Source organism: Pezoporus flaviventris, unplaced genomic scaffold, assembly GCF_033815535.1.
Source record: "Pezoporus flaviventris isolate CSIRO_AGI_PZ_B2104156 unplaced genomic scaffold, CSIRO_AGI_Pfla_v1 ptg000090l, whole genome shotgun sequence".
Classification (NCBI taxonomy): domain Eukaryota; kingdom Metazoa; phylum Chordata; class Aves; order Psittaciformes; family Psittacidae; genus Pezoporus; species Pezoporus flaviventris.
In genome coordinates this window covers 5,079,059-5,102,106 of record NW_026892638.1, presented here as the reverse complement: position 1 = coordinate 5,102,106, position 23,048 = coordinate 5,079,059, and the positions used below count along the sequence as shown (strand labels likewise).

Sequence of the window (23,048 nt, the reverse complement as noted above, 5' to 3'; positions counted from 1 at the left end):
CTGTGAAAAGACTCATGCTGAGATTTTACAGGATTTTCCAGGGTTTGCTTGACTATCAGTTCTTCTAAAATAATTTGTTTTAATTGTCACTGAAATGAAAAAATATCTGATTAATGGGAGCAATCAAAACCAAGTGAATATGCATATTCATTTAAAATGAAAAGTGAAAGGTGAGTTTAAAAATATATATTCCTGTGTTTATTAGTCAACTGTTATGAAAATGTTCATGACATATTGATACATGTCAATATATATCAATATTGATAGATTAACCTATTTACCTCTGAAGAGTTATTTAGTCTTTAAAATGAGGATTTGTGCATCTCTCTCACAAACACCATGTATTCATTTATTTAGAGTGTCTTGGTTATGACAGATCTTGGAACTTGTTACTTAATCAGTTGCCAGTCACAACCTGTAGAAGGCTTTTTTCAGTTTCGCAAGCAATTTATTTTTGCCTGTGTTGTGTAAGCAGTGGGACATGCATATGTCATACTTGTGCCGAAGAGACTTCGTGACAAGCAGTTGTTGCTGAGTATTTCATCAGTAGCATGTTTCTACTTCTACATACATTCTGAAAATACTGGTTTGGACTTTTTTCTTCAGTTTTGAAGCATAATTTCAGAAAATCGTATTAGTTGTCTAAAGTTAGTGACAACAACTCTTTGTAGCTGGCTGTATGCCAGTAAGTAAATGAGGCAGCAGTGTGTATAGTCCATCAGGGATACTGAATTCCTTATGTCTGTGTAATAACCACCTGGTAACTCTGTTGCTGTTGAATCCGGATATTTAAATTTTGCATGCGTGTTTTTCATTTCAACACTGATTACGCTTGTTGTACGTCACATCAAAAAGGATGTGGTAGAGGCAGTGAAGGGGTTGTCTGTTCCAATTGCAGAGAAAAATGGGTGGATTTTTTCATTTAATTTTTAATGAAGACTATCACAGCTTGTTTGCTACATCTTAGTCAGGTTTTTCCTTCCTGCAGTTCAAAGAACTGGCCACATATTTATATCATGGGAAGGATGGTGCTGCAATAGGTTTCACACATTAAATGTTCTGAAACTTTTAAGAACTTGATGGACTGTTTTTGCAATCTGCAATATGGGTTGTAAAACATTTGTAATGGGAAGCATGTTTGCTAGAAAGAAATTTCCACTTTAGAGAAGGAAGGGTATTTTTCCTTCAAAATATTACTGGAAAGAATTGTTTTTATAAAAAGATGGTAAGAATACAGGACCAGCAGTAGGATACTGAATTAGTTATATGGCTGCTCTTGTAGTAGCTTTGTTAGGTAATCTCTTTCTTAAGTGCCCTTAGCTCCATTTTATGGTTAGGAACTAGTGATTTCTAGCTTAAGTGTATTCAGCATTGCTTTACTCCTCTGTCCTTGTTCTTGAAGTTTAATAACTTCTCTTCCTTTTGGAATTCACCCCAGTGTAAATTTCAAAATATAAACCCAAGCTACACTTACTCTTGGCAAGACAAGCTTATTCAGTCTTTTCTCACAGCATACCTTTCCATTCCTAACAGTGTCTTGGTCGTGCTACTCTATAGCTGTTTCAGTTTGAGCTCTTTTCTGAAAAAACAATACCCAGCTGGTTCCTTGATAGCTTTCTGACTTCAACTCAACTGGAGGTTCTCTTCAGTGGTGGAACAGAGGCTGTATCTGCTGGCTCCAAATAGGTTTTTGCAGCTGAATTTACCAATTTGAGCATCATTCTCACTGATTTCATCAGCAACAATGCAAGTCTGCATGTGCTACTTCTTAAAGATAATTCAGTGGCAAATATGACTAAATTCAGTTGACTGGCACTACAAACACACTACCCAGTTGTTATGTTATGCCTGTGTTATGTTGCTTGTTTATTTTTTCCACTTCATTGTTCAGTGAGTGATAGTTCAGATAGCATTTGCCTAACCTTTAAGCAGTTCTTTAAAATTCACAGAATAAAGCTATTTTTCCTTTAGCAGGAGTCAGAAGAACTGTCCTCTGATGAAGAGATGAAAATGGCAGAAATGCGACCACCACTGATAGAAACCTCCATAAACCAACCAAAAGTAGTAGCTCTTGGCAATAACAAAAAAGGTTAGATACCATAAAAAGGAATAAAAGTGGTGTGTGATTCTGATAATTACTTGACTCAAAATGGCTAGTTTTTTAAATAATTATGTAAAATCAGATTTGATTTGTATATTTTAAAAGAAAGATGGTAAATTCTCTAGTTAAGTAATGAAAGCAGAAAAAAATCAGGAATATCTTATACATGAACATGTCATGGGGCACTGTGTTGACATTCTAATTTTCTTGCTTCTTGTCATCAGTTTAAAAACAGAGGGGAAAAGGAGATGGTGTGTTTTGGGGACTGTTAACTTGAACATGGTCTTTATATGCTTAAGGATTTCAGAAAGTGGTATTTACCTTGGAAATATTCCGTATTTCCCCCTCCCTCAGATACTGTGGATTATTGCTGCTTTAGGCAGCAATATTGCTGCTTTAGGCAGCAATATCGCTTGTTTAACTTTCACAGAGAAGCTGTGCTCTCTTCCTAAGGTTTAAGAAACTTCTGTTGTGGCAACTGCAGAGTCACTTCACTCTTCTTTCATCTAACAGGGAACTTCAGAACATTATTTTCATTACTTAAGTTCTATATCCTCTGAAAGATAATTCCAGTCTAGGTAACCATTTCCTTAAGAGTAAGGAATTACCTAGGAGTCAGATAAAACACAATTGAAAATGTTATCCTAAGTGATCTGCAAAGCTCAGGATGCACTGAATTCCAGTTCTGCAGAACAAAGTTTTTCTTTCCTGTTTTTTTGAATTTATGAAGTTATACAGAGTTTATCCAGTGATCTAGGTCTTTTCAGAGTTCTTGGTCTAATAAACTGCTGTTTAACAATGATTTGTCAAAATTAGGAACTCTGCATATTTTCAAAATCCTGCAAATTAAGCAGTCAGTTTCATAGAAGCTAATAGACTCACGTAATTCAAAACTTCAGAATCATTGCAAAAACAGAAATATGATTTTAAAATTATTTGGGGGAAATATTACATAATGTAGCACTAGGTTATGCCAAGGAAACTTGGAATAAAGCAACAAGTTAAATTTAATTAACAGATGAGGGCTGTTTACATTGAGCCAAATATTTAAAAACCAGGAACTATTACCAACAGTCTTTTGTAAGTTTAAATGATGTTTTCAAAGGAGTTAGCTTACATTTTAGTTTCCAGTAGTAAGAATTAATGAAGAAGAAGAGACAGTTTCTAGATTCTGTAATATGCACAAATTAAATGGCTATTAAAAAGATGTATGTGTCTGTACCTAAATTGGCAAATTTTCATTTCAGATGATGCAAAAGATGCTGATTCCTTATCAGATGAAGCGACCCACAATAGCAATCAGAATAACAGCAACTGTTCTTCTCCTTCTCGAATGTCCGATTCTGTTTCCTTAAATACTGATAGTAGCCAAGATATTTCTCTCTGTTCTCCAGACAAAGAAACACATGCTGCTGTTTTATCCAAGATCAGGTTTGTAAGACATTGTATACCACTGAGCAAATATAATAGAAAAATGTTACTTAATCTTCCATGCTATTTCGTAGAATCATAAAGTAGTTAGGGTTGGAAAGGATCATCTAGTTCCAACACCCCAGCCATGGGCAGGGACACCTCACACTAAACCATGTCACGTAAGGCTTTGTCCAACCTGGCCTTGAAGACCACCAGGGATGGAGCATTCATTACTTCCCTCGGCAACCCATTCCAGTGCCTCACCACCCTCCCAGTAAAGAACTTCCTCCTTATAGCCCATCTAAACTTCCCCTGTTTAAGTTTTAACCCATTACCCCATGTCCTATCACTACAGTCCCCAATGAAGAGTCCCTCCCCAGCATCCCTATAGGCCCCCTTCAGATACTGGAAGGCTGCTATGAGGTCTCCACGCAGCCTTCTCCAGGCTGAACAGCCCCAACTTTCTCAGCCTGTCTTCACACGGGAGGTGCTCCAGTCCCCTGATCATGCTCTGACCCAGGTGTAGGACCTTGCACTTGGCATGGTTAAACTTCATAAGGTTGGCATCAGCCTACCTTACAAGCGTGTCAAGGTCCCTCTGAATGGCATTTGTTCATTTTTTAAATTCATTTATTTATCATTCATTAAGTAATCAAAATTTTAATGTTTTAAAATAAGGTTAAATTAAAGAATAGTTCTTGGGATTGATTTTTTTTTCTTTTGATGTGGGTTTTTTTGTTTTTTTCTGGAGGTTTTTATTTTTGATTTGGTTTTTTTTGTGGTTTTGTTTTTGGTTTGTTTTTAAGAAAAAAAGGACAAAGAGCAGTAAAAATCAGAGGCTAATTTAATATACAAGGCATAGTTCCTATCTATTTTACTAATAAGGTATAATCATTTCATACTTGTAATTTATTATCCCTGAAAAATGCTTTTTACACCACTTTAAAAGCTGTATGTTTTTATTTGCTTAAATTCGAAGATCAATTTAATTACTAACATAACTGTAAAATGCTTTTCAAAACTATAAAGAATGGACTTACAGATTGGTACTCTTCTTGAAGTTTTATATGGAAGGTGCCCTTTAAAAAAAAATTCCAATAAAAATAAGCTATTTCTCTAAAATCGTCTTGGAACTCGTAAGTATTTGATTAAAAAAAAATTGTTTTTACTTTGTACTTTTGGACAATTTCAAACTGTCTTTAATAATTCCTGTTACTTTTAAATAAACTTCTGAAATTAGATGACAAAAGCATTTCCAAAGTGAGCCCTCTGTATAATGTATTTCTGTAGTGGTAAGATAGCAAATCTTAAATCTGGTTGTATATTGGTCTCGTGCTCTTTTGTGTGCACAGTAAGGCTGTGTTGCATGCTATTGGTTATTTTTTCAAAAACAGTTCTTGAAGAAATATGTTGGTTCTTTTTGGAGTTTCTTTTAAAAGTCATCTTTTTTTCCAGGCGAGAAGATGAAAATTTGAATAATCTTTTACAAAATGGAGGTGAATTGAGGATTACGGTAGAAGAAAAAATAAATGTGCAAGAGAAGGTTACAAATCTGTCTGAATATGAATTAAGCATTGAAGAAAGATTAGGTCTGATAGGAAAAGGTGTTGATTTGAGCACTCCTACAGAGGAGTCTCACAAATTAGACCAAATAAACATGAATATCAATAAACTGGTTAGTGAAGAGGCAGTGCCAGTTCCTGTAGAAAAGTTGCAAACACAGGGAGTTGTTTCAGTAAAGGGCTTTTTGAATAACAACACAAAAGAAGAAAGTGAGCACTTGGAAAATGAAAATAAATATCCTATAAATAAAGTAAATGGACATCCTGAGGAAGCAGTACAGTCTCCCAGTAAAGACAAACTTACAAGAAGCACTACAGTTGATGGCGATTCTGCTGAGCTGTCTGTTTCGAGGAGCACTGAAGATTTGTCCCCACAGAGAAGTGGTCCTGTGATGAAATCTCATAGCATCACCAGTATGGACACTGGTGGTATGAAAATATACAATATTGTCAATGAGGATGGATCTCAACAGCCAAACTCGGTGGTAAAATCAGCACCTGATAGTGCAGATGGAAAAAACATAGTCAGAAGTAAATCTGCTACTCTTCTGTATGATCAGCCTTTACAGGTTTTTCCTGGGTCATCGTCATCATCTGATTTAGTATCTTCTACAAAAACTGTGTTCAAGTTTGACTCAAATCACAATCCTGAAGGTGCTAATGTAGTGAGAGGATCATCAGCAAGTGGTGCACAGATGTTCTGTGCTCCCCAGTATAATATTCAGTACAGTAGCAGTGCAACAGCAAAAGACACCTTGTGGCCCCAGAAACAAAACACCCAAGTAGAACAAGGCAGCTTACCTCCCTCATGTCTCCTTAGGTCTGACAGTGCAGAAACCCCTAGCTATGTTAAGCATTCTGCCAATATGAATTTCTCAAATCATAACAATGTCCGAGCCAGCACTGTGTATAATACTCATCAACGGATGGCTGGGAGACACATAGATATGTGGGCTATTCCACTAAATGATAGACTGCTCCCAGGAGCAACCAGACACACTCTTCAAAGGCAAAGCAGTGTGTCTTCCACAGCTTCTATAAATGTTGGGGATATTGTACCTTCAAGGCGGCCACAGGTTCCTGAAGGGGACTATTTAACATACAGAGATTTGCATTCAATGGGAAGAGCTCCACCATTAATGTCGGGGCAACAGAGACCTCTTTCTGCTAGGACATACAGCATTGATGGTCCAAATGTACCCCGACCACAGAGTGCTAGGCCATCAGTGAATGAAATACCAGAAAGAACTATGTCAGTTAGTGACTTCAATTATTCACGGACTAGCCCATCAAAGAGATCAAACCCAAGGGTTAACTCAGAGCACTCTTTATTAGACCCTCCAGGAAAAAGCAAAGTCCCTCATGACTGGAGGGAACAGGTGCTGCGACATATTGAGGCTAAAAAGCTAGAAAAGGTAAGAATAGTTTTAAAATTTTTCTACCTTTCTGCGTGTGGAATAAGTAAAATAATTTGTGTTTTGAACTGCTTTTAATTACCAGTGCAAAGATACATCTGCTACTGCCTTGAAATGGGTAAAGGTGTTTGTGATGAAACTAAACAAATGGTAGGCTGTAAATGAACTTTTCCCCCAAAGGAAAAAAAAATCCCTTCTGCTTTTACTTCATACTTGCCAGCTTAGCCCAATTACATTAGTATACATTAAATAATGTCACATTGACCACCTGGATTGCAAGGCCAGGTCTTCTAGGTCAGGTAATTTTTATTGTAGCATTATATTCATATTATACTAGATTATTCCCTTGCACTTCTTGATCTTTCTGTTCTGCCTTTCCTTCCCTATTTCTTCTCTTTAAGAACGGGGAAAAAAAATCAGTAAAATTTATTTGGAAGTACAGGTTTACAGCTTCAATTGCTGAAGAATTCAAAAGCCATAATTAACATGTATTTGCCTCCAAGCCAGTTGTCTTTTGAAGCTGGGTATCTGACAGATTGTTGAATGAATATTTATTACTGTGAGATGAGAACACTTAAAAATCTTGCTTGTTGCAGGATATCACAGGAGGTTTTGATATAACTACTGATGATGAACAGGATTATTTATGTACTGTAAATGCTATCAAGAATTTGAGCTGATATATAAAGCTGAACAATCATATATCAAAGAATTTGAGTAGAGTCTGGAAGAGTGAAATCTATGCTGTCCAGCTCTAAAGTGTTTTAAAATACCATCACTAAATAAAGGGTAGCATGTCATTAGCCTGATCCCGTTTCCTTGGAGGGGAAGTGAGTAAAGCAACCAAAATACATTTTGATTATGCCAGCTAGATGGATTTTCTTTTTTAATCGCTTTTGAAATAACACAGTTTGGTTTGTGATTATTATGCTAAATACTTCACTATCCATGATTAACTAAAGAAATTTAATTGGAGATGGTTGGAAAAATTACTTTCAACTATAATTTTTCTTTAGAAATCCAAGTATTTGGAGGGGTAGGTTTGCTTTTGTATTAAGCTGCATAACTTCTGGTGAAAGAAAGGTATGGGTTTTGTTTGTTTTTTAAAGGAGCTGCACCTGTTCTCCTGATCCAGTTTGAGTCAGTACAACAAATTTTAAGGCTTTCACAGCATTGTGCTGTTGTGTGTGGACCTTTTGTCCCACAAGGGTGTCACAAAGTTCATCATGTTCCAACCCTCACAAAAGGTGGATTCTCTGACCTTCCATTCTCCTGTATGCATATATCAAGCTTATATAAATGACAGAGAGGCAAAAATCCCATCCATCCCAGAATACAGAGGAGCACGAAACTTCAGTGCACTGCAAATGCAGTTTGTCTGTATCTTGTTCTTATGTCATCTACATTTGATATGTGTAGGAACAATACATTAAAGATGACCATTCAGCTACTATAGAAGCGTACTCGCCTTTACTGAAATGACATTGATTGCCGGACTTGATTCCATTATATTTATCCATACTTTCTATCATGCTTTATATTTTTTTCTTCCTAGAGTGATACGGAATAGCTGCTATTGAGATCTTAGCTGTGCATCTAAGATTTAACAGATCTTAGTCTCTTTTGTAGGGGTGTGTTTCTTTTGTTCTGTCTTTGAAGCATTTTAAAGTAGCTTTTACTTAGTAATCTGAGACTCATTTATGGGTTTAAAAGTGAATGTGTATATAATATCTGGGATATGACTGACTTAAAAAGAAAAATCCAAACTGTGAAAAATGTAGATATCATTCTATATGGCAGCTGGCAAATATGATAATATGGAAAATCTAGGAATTTACTGGATATTTCTTTGTTCTTGTAAAATAATGGTTTCACTGTTTCTGTTTGTAATTAAAAATTAGCTGTACAGGGGGCCTTAATCTATAAAACAGACTTCTGAAATGTTTTCATGTCTGAAAAACATTTCAGTAATTACAGAACTCATTTAAGGAACAAGCATTTAAGTTCAATTACAGACCTCATTTAAGGAACATTTACTGGAAATTGCTTTGACAAAGCTTTCATGGATTTAAAATGGTATTTCTTATTTTAAAGCACAAGACACAACACTGACAAAAAAAAGGTATACAAAATTAAGCCTTTTGATGAATATTTAATACATATCTTCTTGCCTATGGTCATACACAACAATATGAGTTAATACTATTACCTTTGCTGGACTTTTCTGACCCTCTTACTGAACTTAATCGTGTTTGTTATTTCTATCTTGTGCGTATTAGGAAAGAAGGTTTTGTGGGGTTTTGTTGTGGGTTTATTTTTGGGTTTGTTTGTTTTCTTTTTGCTAAGTTCCTGAAGTACTCGTTTATTTTGTTTTTATAAAATTTCATAATTGGAGGGGGGTATCAACCTACTTTAAATAAAGTGCTAGCTTGTTGGAGAAGCTAGTTCTTGGCATTTTTATTTGATATAAGTATTGGGAAAAAATGCTTTCAAGAGTTTAATTTACATTAAGAGAGATACAGGATAGTTTTAAATCCAGCAAAAATTATTAACAATGGATTGCCAGCATTTGTAATCCCTTTGACAAGCTATAACAGGGCACACACCAACCAGCTAAAATTGTCCACTTGGTTGAGGGAAGGTGAAGACAGTTGATGACACCATTTGTAAATAGGAATTTTGCATATATTCAGGGGAAGCAATTTGATTACCTAATGCAAAACATTTTATTGTGGGACAGAGAAAAGAGCTTATTTGATGTCAAGCTGCTCTCTAGTGGTTATACTTGTGAGCTGTTGGAGAGGATGCAGCTAATTCTGCCCCACCCCCAACCTCATAAATTTAGTGCTAGTGAGTTTTTAAGAATAGTAATATTTCCAGTATATTTTTTTCTTTTTGAGTTTGACTTGCCAATTTACTGCCAGACATGTTGCAATAATCTTTTAAAGTGGTTTTGTTGAAAGTTTTCATTTAGGAATTTAAACTAAAATACTGCCTATGTAGGAACACTAATGTCACACACATTTAAGTGTGGTAGAGGAATTGCTCATTAATAAATTGCAAAAATAACCATCTGCAACAGTTATCTGCAAATATCTGTTTTATTTCTGTGTGCTGAGTAGGCAGAAACAGTTACTGGGTCTGACTTTGTCCTTTCCTTACATATGTATATTTTCTTTTTTTGTTGTGGATCTCTTGGGAGTTCATCAGGTGCGTGTTTGCTTTCAATTCTAATTTCATCTGGAATTCCATCTTCTGTTTATTTGCTTTATCTACTGTTTATCTGAAATGACAGAGCTTTCACAGGAGAAGTCATAAAGCTTGATTCCTCCTTTCCAATTCAGAAATCAGAGTAGGTGGTTTTATTCTCAAAGATGTTAGTGTACAGTGCCTTATTAAAAGAAAAACGTCCCAAGTGTTTCAGTATTTATATAGAATTGCCGTTTTAATCAAAGTTTGAAAGTTTTTAATTAATTCATTTTTTACAGTACATACCTAACGTGAAAATATATTTTAATTGATATGTCCTCAGATTTTCTCCAAGCTAAGCTTGCTTCTACATGTCAAAGAAAGTAACTTCAGTGAGTCTGTGCACACATAAAATTAAGTGCTTAAGTGATAAAAAGTTCATATTCTGAAGAATATTTTTACACTGATATTCATTCTGTAGCTGTTAGTTTAAAATTTTGATTTTTGTTTTATTCTTTTGCTCCATTTTGAAATAAGTACTGAACCATCAATGTGTTATAATGGTGTCTTGTGGAGTTCGGAAGTCAATACATCACAATTTAGAAAGAATAAAATTCTTGTGCATTTGAAATGCAAACGATAAATGTTTTAACTCTACAAATGTTTTATGATAGTAGAATTTAAATTGTATGTGATTTACCATCTGTAACTCTTCAATAGGAATGCTGTCACTTACTGAAGATGCATTTTTTGCAGGGTCAGAGACCTAAATTCATGCCCTTTTTTCTCCTCTTGTGACTGAAGAATAGTTTCATTTAAGTTCTTCAGGATAAACTGGTATCTTGCTAGAATTCTATCCTATTTCAAACAAAATTTGGTGGGGTTTTGGTGGTTTTTGGTTTTTGGGGGGGGGTGTTGTTTTTTGTTGTTGTTTTGTTTTTTTTTTTAGCTTTTGTTCTAAAAGGCTTAAAGCATTAATTTTAGGCATTTCAAGTGTTCCAGAATAGTTTGAACAGGTTTTTTCTGAAGAATCTTATAAAAAGTCAGATGGAAGTAAAAAAGTAAAAAAAAAAAAAGTGAAAATGGAAAGTGTAGGAATTTATAAAGATCTAAAATAGTCTTAAAAGACAACTAACATCCACCTTTAGATGGCAATTGATATTTTTCTTGCACCTAAATAAATGCATTAAGGCACTTCACAAAAAACACCCTTTTGAAATCTGAAATTGTTAATTCTCATATAAGATGCAAAATGGAAAATATGTTCTGACCCTTAGCATTCAGAAAGAATGTGAGCAAGCCCCAAAACTGCTACCAGCTTCCTGCATCTAAGCTGATTCCATTAGAGGCTGATTTTGACTACAAATCCTGATTTCCATGCTAATGTGGCTTTGTACATAGACATTTTTTCTTGATGTATTGTAGCTTTTATTGCATTTTTCATGTTTGAAAAACTGATTTCTAGAAAACTTAGCTTTCACAAAAATGTAGTGGAACATGGCATGTGTATCAGTCAGTGTGGATCAGTTTAGAGTAATTGAAATGAGTTTTCTTCAGCCTCAGATATTTGAATTATAATTTTTTATGCCATTATGCCTTCATTATGCCTTGAATAAAACTACTCTCAGGCTATGTAATCACCTTGAAGCTCACTAAACTGAGGTAACTGAAATCTTAATTCCTGATGGACAAGTTCATGCCTCTAGAATTTTTAAGAAAGTTCTACCTCCTATTGCGTATCTATCTATCTTGGATTGTAAATACCAGTCTGGATTTAGGTTGTTGCCATTTATTGACCATCCGTTTGGGTCCTTCTAAGAGAACAATGAACCTGGTGGATCTGGGGATCTTTATAGCAAGATTTTCTGCTACAGACACTTTGAGAAGATAACTTTCTAGTCTCATCATATATTCCTTCTATTTTTATCTCTCTTTATGCCACTTAGAGAAGATGGAGAGATATAGGAGCCTTTGAGAGGAGGAGCCTTCCTGCAAGGAAGTATCAGCGAGTTGACTATACAAGTGGGGGAAGAAGACCACCTGGCTAATTTTAGAGGCTGTTTGATAAGAATTGTTAGATAATGCTTTGAGGGGCTAAGGAGCTAAGGCTTGGGTAGTTTCATCTGAGTGTTTGGCCTGAAACTCAGAGCAGTTAAGCTTAGACTGAATGATTAGTAAAGTGACACTTGAATGCTAAGTGCTTTCCTAAGAAGGGGAAAGCCTCTGGAAACTTGTCTGGAAGCTTGAAAAAAATCCATTGATGAGGGAACAGGGTAGGTAGGTGTAAGACTGGAGTATGAAGAAAGCTCAACTATGCCAGTAAGCTCTCACTATGCCCTTGAGAGGTTATCCAAGAGCCTTGGAAAAGAAAAGGTTATTATTGTCAGTAAATACTGTTCTTTTCCAAGGGAGTTTCCAATGACTTTGCTATGAGAGCATCTGGGGAATATGAATATGCAGAGGCATATGACTTTGGTTATTAAACTGGTTTTAGTTTCACAAGATAAATCTAGTGTGAAAGAGCAAATGTCTGCCCGAGGACTAGTAATTATTCTCAAAATTAGATTGATATATGTAGTCAACAGACAAACACCAAAATATAAGAGTTGTTGCAGTATCTGTCAAATGACATGTATTTTGAACTTCTTTTTTTTAACTAAGAAAAATCAGAAACTTAGGAAAAAAATCCCTTTGAATTTGGTGTGTTTTGATTCTTTGCTTCATTTGTCAGGTGGCACATGCAGGATTTTCCTTTTCTTCTTTTGTGCTGTCTCTTTATTTTGTTTTATTCTTACAACTACAAAAGTCCATGGTAGAAAGATGGTAATGTCTACTGCTTTCTTTCTATTACCCTTGCCAATATTGCAGAGGTCAGGTTTGCAAGGTAATGAAGAAACCACTGTCACTTCTGTTCTTGAGTTCTTGTTACCTGTTTGATTGCCTACAGTGGCACAGGGGTGGACTCCAAGGTTTCCTTCAAGCCTCTTTTTCTTTAAATGAGGCTCATTCACGTTCTTGAATGAAGTATTACTGGATGCATTGCAGACATTGACAGCATTGCAATAACAAGAAAACCCAGTCAGTCAAATCTCTGTCTCTGTGTAAATTCTCATTTGTACTGTACCAGAAAAAAATGAGACACGGTAATAACTGGTAATTAAATGGTTTTCCACAGTTGTTTATCTTGACTGCCAGCTTCTCTTCCTACAACATGTTGCAAATTTAACCGCAACCTAGAAATTTTGATAAGCTGTGCATATCTGTTGTTTTTCCAGACACATGAACATTTGAATGACTTTATTTACATGTAATTCTGCATGTTAACTGATGGTTGCATGCTGACTTACAGTAAATAAAGGTAAATAGGGGTCACTGAGTTATCTTTTATACATCACAGTGGTACTGTTCTTGCATGGTTTTTATCTTGCATGACAATGGAATATGTTTGTATTAGTCTATGTATAACGTGTCTTGTGGTTTATGCATGCTGCACTAATCACTGTGTTAAATCTGTCCCCTCTTTATTCAGAGCATGCTGTCTAGGTCCTTTAATTCCAATTATGCTGCAGTTAGCAGCTTTCACTATGGCAGCTCTAGGGATCTGCATGGCAGCCAGGGTAGTGTTGCCTTGAGTGTTGCAGACGGAAGAGGTTCTGGTGTGCACATTGTTCGAGTGAGTACCTTCAGGAGGCTATTGCAATATATAAATGGGGAAAAAATAAACTATGAGAGGTGTCCTTAAATTTATAAAGTTATTATTTTACATATGGACAGTGCTTTCAGTAAAGGGAATATAAGTTATGTGCTGGATTTTTTTTATAGGCATTAAATCAGATACTTTGCCTTTACTTCATATTCGTTAAACTTATTGCAAGGCTTTTCAATTCAATGCCATGAAGTTGAGTTTTCTAATTGGCTTTCATAGATGGATAAACATACATGAAACTGTCTGGTTTCATTGTACATATGTGAACAAGAGATAATAATTCTGAATTTAACCTAGATTGATAAAGGCTTGAACAAAATCCTGTTACGCTTTTTCCTCCCTCAAACTCCCTCAAATTCTGATGATGTAAACTGTACTGTAAGATAGTGTAGGCATTCAAGAAAATTAATGTTTTAGTTTGTAAGAAAATAAGAGGGAATTACTCTAACACCAAGCATCCTTAGTGATGTTACAGTATCTGTAGTGAACAGAATAAAGTCAACAGAAGGCTTCTTTTAAGGATATGAATCCTGAATAGGCACTTCTTAGCATTTGTTGATTTTTCTTATCAGTTTATTGGTGATCAAAGGCACCTCTACAGTTGCTAGTTTTTGTAAATATCCATCAATATTTTGTGTGTGTGGTGTCTTGGCTAGTAAGATTTTCTACATAAGCAGTGTACTACTTAAGAAAAATAACAATAAAGGCCTAAAAGCATTTTATTCTGGGCTTCTTACAAGATTCTTTGTTTATTTGTTTTAATCATATAAAGACAACCATCTTTACTATTTCATTCTGTTTAAAGCATCCCCAGGCTTCTACTCCAGGAGACCAATGCCAGGATGAAGTGTTCATTTCAGGACAGCAGAATTACTCATCTGCTACACTTAGTCTCAAAGATGTTCCTCCGGACAGCATGAAGAAAATAGCTGTGCAGGTAACAATCTACATGACACCATGGACGGGATATATTTATTATTATTTGTAAGGATTTTTTTTTTTGTTGGTAGTAGAAACATGCTGGGATAGCAGTTAGAACGGAGCTTCTTTAAAATGTGATACCATGTAAAAGGTGGCATAAATGAAATAGCATCCTCTTTTAGGAAGACAAAATAGTTAACTATACAAAGGGAGATAGTTCTCATTTTCCTTCAGCAGGGGCTTTGAAAGAATAAATTTGCAGCAAAAGACATAATTGCAAGTAAAAGTTGGAATATGGCAGATCATTTCAGGATAGCAATCTGAAGCCAATTAAACCTTTTAAAGAACAAACCTGAAATCTGTTGTGATAAAATGATAAACTAGAGTTTTTTAGGAGACATTCTATACTGATCTCTGAGGACCATCTATGGAGGCAGAACTTATTACCATGAAACTAAACGAATGCTTGTAAATTGTTACAATGCAGCAATTGATTCCCCTTTTATAACTTCAGTAATTTCAGTTGTATTTCTGCAGACACTGGATACGTGGAATTTGCATAGGTGTTGCCTATGTAATCTCTGCATACAGTGCAACAAAATAGTTTTCCTGTCATGTTTTACCTTTTCAGGAAAGGCAGTAGAAAATCATGTAAAGATTCTGACATGTGTCCATTCACATAACATGGTTAAGGGTTGACATTTGCACACTTCAGTTTTTATAATATGTATTGAGAGGAAGGATAATATTTTAATATCCTTGTATCTTATAATGAATAGGATAATGGTGGCAGTCACAAAATACCTGTAACTCAAGCCTGTAGCATTTTTGGAATGTGGGAGTCATACAGACACGAGTGACTGCTTAGGCTAGGTAACAGCACAAGGCATATGGGCAAGGAGGGAAAAGGCTGTCCATCTCAGCACAGAGCTGCAGAGCTGAACAGTAACTGAGGCTTCGATAAGAAATGTTATCTCCGGCATCATTCCTAGTGACATGTTTTGAGTGCACTGTATGTCTCAGCAGTTGTGTACCTTACTGCTGTTCATCATCATTATACCTATCAAATCAGTGACAGATGTATTAACAAAAGAATAATGTTTATTACAAATATCATTACATTTTTGATACTAAGATCTTGAACTTGTATGTGAATTTGCTCAGAAGGGTTTCTTGTGAAGTGGTCACCAAAACAAGTTTGGAAAGCATATAATTTCTGTGTGGGATTTTTATTTTCTGTATGATCTGCAGGGACTTGTTACAAAATCTGAGTTTAATGCAGTAAAACTGCAAACTATAATGATATCAACCAAGTGTCAATACTATCAGTTGTACTGCTAGAAAATAGTGGCTGGGTAAGCTCAGTGAAACAAGTGCTAAAAGGCAAAGGCTCTCAAGTCTGTTCTACTTAGATTAGCACTCTAAGCTTTTGATTTTCAGATTTGTTATCAGGAGGCCAGAGCCGATGGCTATAAAGAAAATTTAGTATAATAGTACATGATCCAGAACAGTAGTTTTAGTCATGTTCCTTAAATTAAAAGCGGTCAAGTATGAGAAGTATTGAAGTAATAAAGGAGGAAATGAGGATTTCTACTTATAAAATATGTGACATTGAGTATTCATGTTTTATTCAGGTACCTTTGACAAATGGACAAATGTGCCAACCTCAGAGATCTCAGGCAAACTACAGCCAAGTCCATCATCTCCCTCCTCAATCATCAGTAGCAAGACATCCATCTAGAGAGCAGTTAATTGATTATCTGATGTTGAAAGTTGCCCACCAACCTCCCTATTCTCAGTCCCAATGTTCTCCCAGACAAAGCCATGAGTTGGCAAAGCAAGAGGTAAGAATAAAATCTAACTTGATGATATAGCATCTCTGTGTCAGTGGCAGTGAATTGTTAGATTGGTTTTGTTTTCTCTGTAGATGGTGACAGATATACAGGAATTATCTTCAGCAGAAGACAGCATTTTATGTCAGTGCAATTCTACTACTGAAATCATACATTCCTTCTAGTTTCGAGCTCTTTTTACTTTTTCTGTAAATGTTTTGAGGGAAATGTAATAGATTTTTTAACAGAATGTACCAGAAACTTAAACTTGAATCTTTTTACTGTGCTAGAAATTAATTTCTCAACTACATTTATTGATCACCAACTCATTGTTTATCCAGGAACTGGGAAAATTCAAAATAGCAGTACAATTTAGAGTACTTTGCATCTGTTCATTGCTCTCCAGAAAGGTTCAAAAACCTGCATATGTAGAAATGCTCCTCTATAAGCAAAAGCCAGGATAAGAAAACTGTGAGCATCTGATGCATGCATGATAATTATCAGTTTTATTTATCATAAGCAGACATGGGTAATAAATTCTTATACAATTTAGCATCTCTTTCATTGTGGTCAACCTACTTTCTGTTCTTGGACAGAAGAACATTGTATTGGTTTGGGTTTTTGAGGAAAATACTGAAAACTATGTTTTCGTTCTGTTCTAGAATGAGAATGTGCACTACTTGTGCAGAATGTTTTCTCATCAACCATTCTGGCAACAGAAAGGAGAGACAATATTGGCTACATAGAACTTAGAGTGAAAGAAGGAGCAAGGCTTGATTTTTAAAGTTCAGCTAGAGGCAGCAATGAAATAAAAGGAACAGGTTCTTTCATAAGAATGTATATTTGCTGGGGGCATTAAATTATTTAAATAATATCAAAAATATCTCTGAATTTAAAGCCTACATGAACTATGATTATAATAATAGAGGTACTGGAGTAAAGCTTATGTAGAATAATACATGATGCAGTTGCATTGGAGTCTTGCTCTGAATTAATATTATGAGATACAATATTTTCTTGAGCTGTGATAAAGGCTTTTTTCTATTTTTTTTCATTTAAAAACTTTTGTTCTCCTGAATTCCTTAGTAATAATTTTGTTACAGTAGCTTTGAATGCAGATTTTCAGCCAGTTAGCATCTAACTTTGGTTGTAACTACTTAGATTCGAGTGAGAATTGACAAGGATCCAGAACTTGGATTTAGCATATCAGGAGGAGTTGGTGGAAGAGGGAATCCATTCAGACCTGAAGATGATGTGAGTATTTTATACTAATGCATCTCAAAATCATTCTGATTAATAATAATATTTCTAGTGTTTAGCAATAAGGGTGTGTGTGTGTGTGTAAAGGTATATATTCCCCAAACCACTAAAATCCAGGACTGGAAGGTAGAAAACTGGGGACAAATGATACGGAAAATCAAGGTGGTAGGTGACTAAAATGGTCACATGTCAATACAGAGGTTTATTTTAGCTGAGTGGCTCTTACACAGTTCCAGGTATCAGTCAACAGACTTGACATACTGAATTATGGAGTTTACAATTAGGAAGCGTCTTAAAATAGAACATGATTTAGCCTACAGCCATATATCTCGTGATTGATAATCTTGACATATACATCTGCTAAATTAAACAAAGGCAGATCAGAATTTGCTCTTCTGTACTCCTTTACAGGCAATTTTCCTGGATTTAACATCAGAAAAGGAAGGCTGTCAAAATCCAGTCGACCTGTAGAATAGCATTTTATTCTCTTAGAATGGAAAATGGAAAAAAAATGTTTCTAATTACATCTGTTTCAGGCTATCCTACTATTAATGAAATAAGTTGTCAAAAAAGTTTTCTACGTTTGTTTTTCAAGGGTATATTTGTAACCAGAGTACAACCAGAAGGACCAGCATCTAAGTTGTTGCAGCCTGGAGATAAAATAATTCAGGTACTGTAGTCATTTAATCAACTAGCCTATGTAATATGCCAATTGATTTTTTGTTTACACCTTTTCTAAGAGGAGAATGTTCAATTTTCAGATTACCAGTATCTTTTCCAGAAGCATTCTTACATTCTGGGATGATGCTCTTAATTTTATTCCACCTAACATTAGGAAATGTGATACAGGCTGAAACATTAATCAATTGGATCATTTTTTTCAAACTCTGAACATTTCTCACCCTTTTAAAGACAGAAAACAGGCCTAATGTTGCTTTTCAAGATGGAATGTGGGCATTTCATTAGGCTTTACTATCATTCAGTTATTTAACTCATGGTCATTCACATGCAGTGCTCTGAATAATGTGTTGTCTGAACACCAGCATGTTAGGACATTCTGTACCAATGATGATTTGGAAGGGTTATTGCCACTTTTGCTGTCTGAACAGTCTGTATGAAAAAATCTTTGTCAGCAACCCTAGACAGATGTAAATGCAGTGTTTTTTATAACAAACGATTCAGCTGGTAGCTGAACAACAGCAACTGTTCAGTGATAGGATAAGGAGCTGGAGCTGTACCAGTTAAGGTGCAGAGCATGCGACCAGTTCCCTCTGTCACTACATGAGGGGCAGTAGCTCAGGGAGAAAGGTTGGATGCATAGCTGGAAGCAGTAAGTTTAAACTGTGCAAATCTGTCATTCTGCAAGATTTTACCACCCAGAATGAACATGAGTTTGCAGTAGTACAACTTGAGAAGTTGAACCATAGCCATGTTTTCCCTCTCTTTTGTAGGCCACCTAGGTGTGCCTTTGCTTGCCAAGACAAACCTGTCCCAGGAATGACAATGTTGTTTAGAGTCATAGGAATATTCAAGCTGGGGGTGACCTCAGGAGGTCTTACACCCTAAAATGGCTCCCAATGCAATTACTGGTTTTTGTTAAAGGCTTCAACAGTTTTAAGTTATCACTAATGCCATTTCTAATATTCTGATATTTAAACTAGGATGTGTAATTTGTACAGCATTTGCCTTTTTTTTGTGTGTGTGTGGCTGTATTAAGACTGATGAATTAGATGTCTGTTTTCTGTTTTGGTTATTTGAAATACCTTTTAGGCAAAATTCTTCAAAAGCTAACATGGTAGTTTAATTTCTTGTACCATACAGGTACATGTTCAACTCACGTTGACAACATAATCTGCAAAGATGCAGTGTTTTGTTGTCTGCATTACTGTACAATTGGGTTATTTAAAACCTTAAATAAAAACATGAAATACGACATGTTTCACTAACATGGCATAAGAGACTGTCACTTTTAACTTTAAATATTTCTTTTTAGGCTAATGGATACAGCTTCATCAATATTGATCATGGACAAGCAGTATCTTTGCTAAAGACTTTTCAGAATGCGGTGGAACTCATCATTGTGCGAGAAGTTTCTGTATAAGTACTGTGGATGTGGGGGAAAAGCCAGCAGGATACCTTGAAGGACTTATGAGAAACTGAGTATTTTGCCTATTTTTATACATGAAAGGAGCTCAAAAAGAATTACAATACTTATGATCAAAATTTGTACAGGAGATATGAACTTGTGGTTAAGGGAGGGCATACCACTGTATGGAACATACAGGAAATCATTTTGGAAATGCATATGGTGATTAAACTTGTTTTTAAGCATTACAGCAATCTAAGGATCACACCTCCAAGAACAAACCTGTGTTGTTTTTTTGTACAGATGGTAGGTTTATTTTTGGATAATTCATACACATTACTAAACTTTGTGCAAGGCTTTGCAAAGCCTCAGTTGTAGCCAATGGGCAGATGGCAGGGCTGTCTGTCCTGTAGCTGTTTATTGCCTTTATTTTTATTTACTAGATATTAATGTGTTATGCTGAAACCACTTATTTAGATATGAAATGGGGATATAAAATGTTGGCTTTGCTATGTGCACATTGTATGGATGAATGGGTAGATGGAAGGTGGTGCTGGTTGGACAGAATAAAGGTCAGGTGAAACAACTATCTATCTGCTATCTAAATCTGGCATCAGGAAAGAAGACAAAGTGTTTAGCTCTGGAGTGTACGTCTACCAATAGAAAATGCAATAAAAGCTTAAGGTGTTTTCTAGGAAGACTGTAACTACAAACTTGTGATATTTTACAGGATTTGTTCTTAATGTATATGTCACTGAATATTCATTTGCCACGTGATTCATGTTTAGTTGGGTTTTCTTGCATATATAATTTTTTCAACTGTATTGTGGAAATGAGACCAGCGGTTTTTCTCTGCTGTGGAAATCCCAATTTTGTGCAAATGGCGACATTTTTATCTTGGTAAAAAGTCCTCCATTTTAAATTTACCAATTTTAAAAATGAAACTGAAATGGCCAGTTTTTAAGGTTGTTGCCTGTAGTATAAATTTAAAAACACACAAAATAAATGGTGCAGGAAAGGTTACGAAAGACATCTCGGTTTTGTTTGGCCTTTGCATTGCCTTGTTAATCAAAAAAGAAACCATACGCATGGAGCTAGGTAACCAAAGCAAGTTTGTGAAACTTTGAACAGTGATGGAGAGTTGCTGTGGTGAGATGGAGAGCAGAGGGGGAGGGTGTACTTACAACCAACCAGTTTGTAATGATGTTTCTTAAAGGGCTGTTCATACAGGTAACATTAAATGTGAACTAGACACTTCAGAGTCATTAAAGGGTTTCTAACTATATTAATGTAATAGTGATTTACCACAGGCTGCCTTTGTTCCTTATTATTGTATAAAATATTCAATTATGCTTTTCTTAATTTTGTTTACCAGAAACATTAACTTTTTCTCTTTCTCCTTTTTAATTGAATAAAGACTGCATAATGTGCAGTGATAATTAATACACGGTTGTTATGGACCAGGGAAAAGTGCCATAGAAGACCAATAACTGTTTTTAATCAGGGCTAATGATTAGCCTGCCATTGGAGCAATATTCAGTGATTGCAGTTGATTTTTAATTACCGATAAGTTGGTAGTTTGAGACAAGTATAAATTGATTTTTTTTCAGCCCATGTGTACAAAAGTAAATGCTTTTAATACAGCTAGCAAAAACACCAGCCTCTACAATGAGCTGGAAGAGAGGGGGATTTTACATAGCTAGTGGTAATAAACAGGCAGTACTTTTTAAATAAGTGAACTCAATATTATTGCACTTCTTTCAAAGATGTTAACTATTGCTTATTATACTGTGTATAGTTCTAATAATTTTAATTGAAACCCTTTAACAACTCTTTGTATATTTTAATTCTTTTTAGTTAATTTTCAGTAATATTTACATAGAAAAATGATTTTTTTGATATATTAGCAGAAATGTGCTGTATTTTGATAAAATTCACTTATTTTCTGTGTGCTGTTAACCTTCAAAGAAAAGAATGAGAAACATAGCTATATAATGGCAGGCCTCAGTGTTCCCCTTCTAAGATGTGTTTTGTTGTTTAGTTTCTATTTTTTTATTGAAAATGCAAAATATTCCCATCACATCTTCATTACTTTTAATCATGTTATTTTTATCACACACTACCTTTTAAAGGGAATGCATACAGACAAGTCCTAAATTACCTTGGTCTTCTTCATAACCTGTATCTTTGAGAAGGGAAAAGTCCAAAAAGCAGAACTGATTCTTTACTGATCTTGGACTGACTTTGTATACATTTTGCAGTACATTTAAATATATCACTGAGGAATTATACTGTATTGTATTTTGCTTTAATGGTAACAGAAGTTTTAAATGTTGTTGTGTCACTTAATTTTCAGATTTATGTATCACAGAAAAATTCCACCAAAAACTATTTGGCTGTGGTAGAACTATAGAAGTTAGAGATTTATAGCAGGAAGTTTAGTACTTCTTGTGGAAATACTTGGCCAAAGCTTGTCTTCAGTAAATTAGCAAATTAAGCATCTAATAAAACATGGATTATGATGATTTTACTCAGTAAATGTTGGAGTTTTCAGTGGATTGAAATGTGTTTGTTCCTTGAGTGTCTGTGTGTGAACACGTCAAACTAGGTGATTTTGCAGAGAGTGGGAGAAAGGTGTCTCCTGAACTAGTCCAGCCAGGATTCAGCAGGAGGAGAGACAATATCATCACTTTTCACTTTGAATACATCTTAAACTACATTTCGAATAGAATAAAGTCCATCAGCAGCCTAAGTTACTCAGCATGACAGTGAGTTGAGGCAAACTATTCATTGTTTCTATTCTTAATATAGTTCATTAAAGAATCAGTTCAACTGATACAATGAAAAGATGAAGTCTCCCGCATATTTATTATGTAAATATTTTTTAGTTTCTGTTTTGGACTGGACTTAAAAAGTGTGTATATACGTGAAAGCATTCTATGAACACAAACATAGCAATAAGCAACACACAGAATCTAAACCTTTATGATTATTTGGGTTTTGCTTAGAAATACTCCCTTATCAACAGCTACGAAATGTTTTTATTGATCAGCATTTATTCAACATTCCAAATTTTTGTACATCATTAGACTGTTTCTGAGGTAACACATGGAGAATAGATAATAAACTAATGCTCTTTAAAGCTGTGTGTAATTGACTTATTCAAGCTCTCAAAAATTCTCCATAACACTATTTTATTCTTCAGTAGTTTCTGTATCCTCAGTACTTTATGAATATACAGAGACACTTACTTGTGTATCTGGCTCTGAGCATCTCAGTGGCCAGCAGTTTGTCTGCGCCGGCTCATTGCAAGACTGGGTTACGCAAAATATTCTGTGAGTAGCCCAGTCTTGCAGTGAAATCAGCAAGGGCAGCCAGTGGCTTCCCTCCTAAAGAGGTGTGGTCTTCATCTGCTGCAAACTAAGTAGTTTCAATAGCAGAGAGGGGTGACCATGTCAAGGAGCAATGTTAAAATGAGAGCACTCTGATGAGATGCACAAGGGTTATGTGGTAAAGAAAGTGAAGATCCAGGCACAGGATTTCCCAGGAGAGGTAGATGCAGG

General features: G+C 35.4%; 1 protein-coding gene across 8 annotated transcripts in view; it reads left to right on the top strand.

Annotated features, from left to right (window-relative positions):
* The window catches only part of ERBIN (erbb2 interacting protein), a 116,937-nt gene extending 94,922 nt beyond the window's left edge, over positions 1–22,015 (top strand). For 5 of the 8 annotated variants that reach the window (XM_061475801.1, XM_061475803.1, XM_061475798.1 and 2 more), the window contains 9 exons: positions 1,972–2,089; positions 3,349–3,532; positions 4,970–6,491; positions 13,210–13,353; positions 14,192–14,323; positions 15,942–16,151; positions 17,301–17,393; positions 17,995–18,069; positions 19,393–22,015. In XM_061475801.1, the coding sequence (XP_061331785.1) occupies positions 1,972–2,089; positions 3,349–3,532; positions 4,970–6,491; positions 13,210–13,353; positions 14,192–14,323; positions 15,942–16,151; positions 17,301–17,393; positions 17,995–18,069; positions 19,393–19,500 (2,586 nt within the window). In that variant the 3' untranslated portion in view covers positions 19,501–22,015. The remainder of the gene's footprint in view (positions 1–1,971; positions 2,090–3,348; positions 3,533–4,969; positions 6,492–13,209; positions 13,354–14,191; positions 14,324–15,941; positions 16,152–17,300; positions 17,394–17,994; positions 18,070–19,392) is intronic. The other 3 variants (XM_061475802.1, XM_061475805.1, XM_061475804.1) reach the window with 3 other exon arrangements.
* Positions 22,016–23,048: the final 1,033 nt, after the last annotated feature.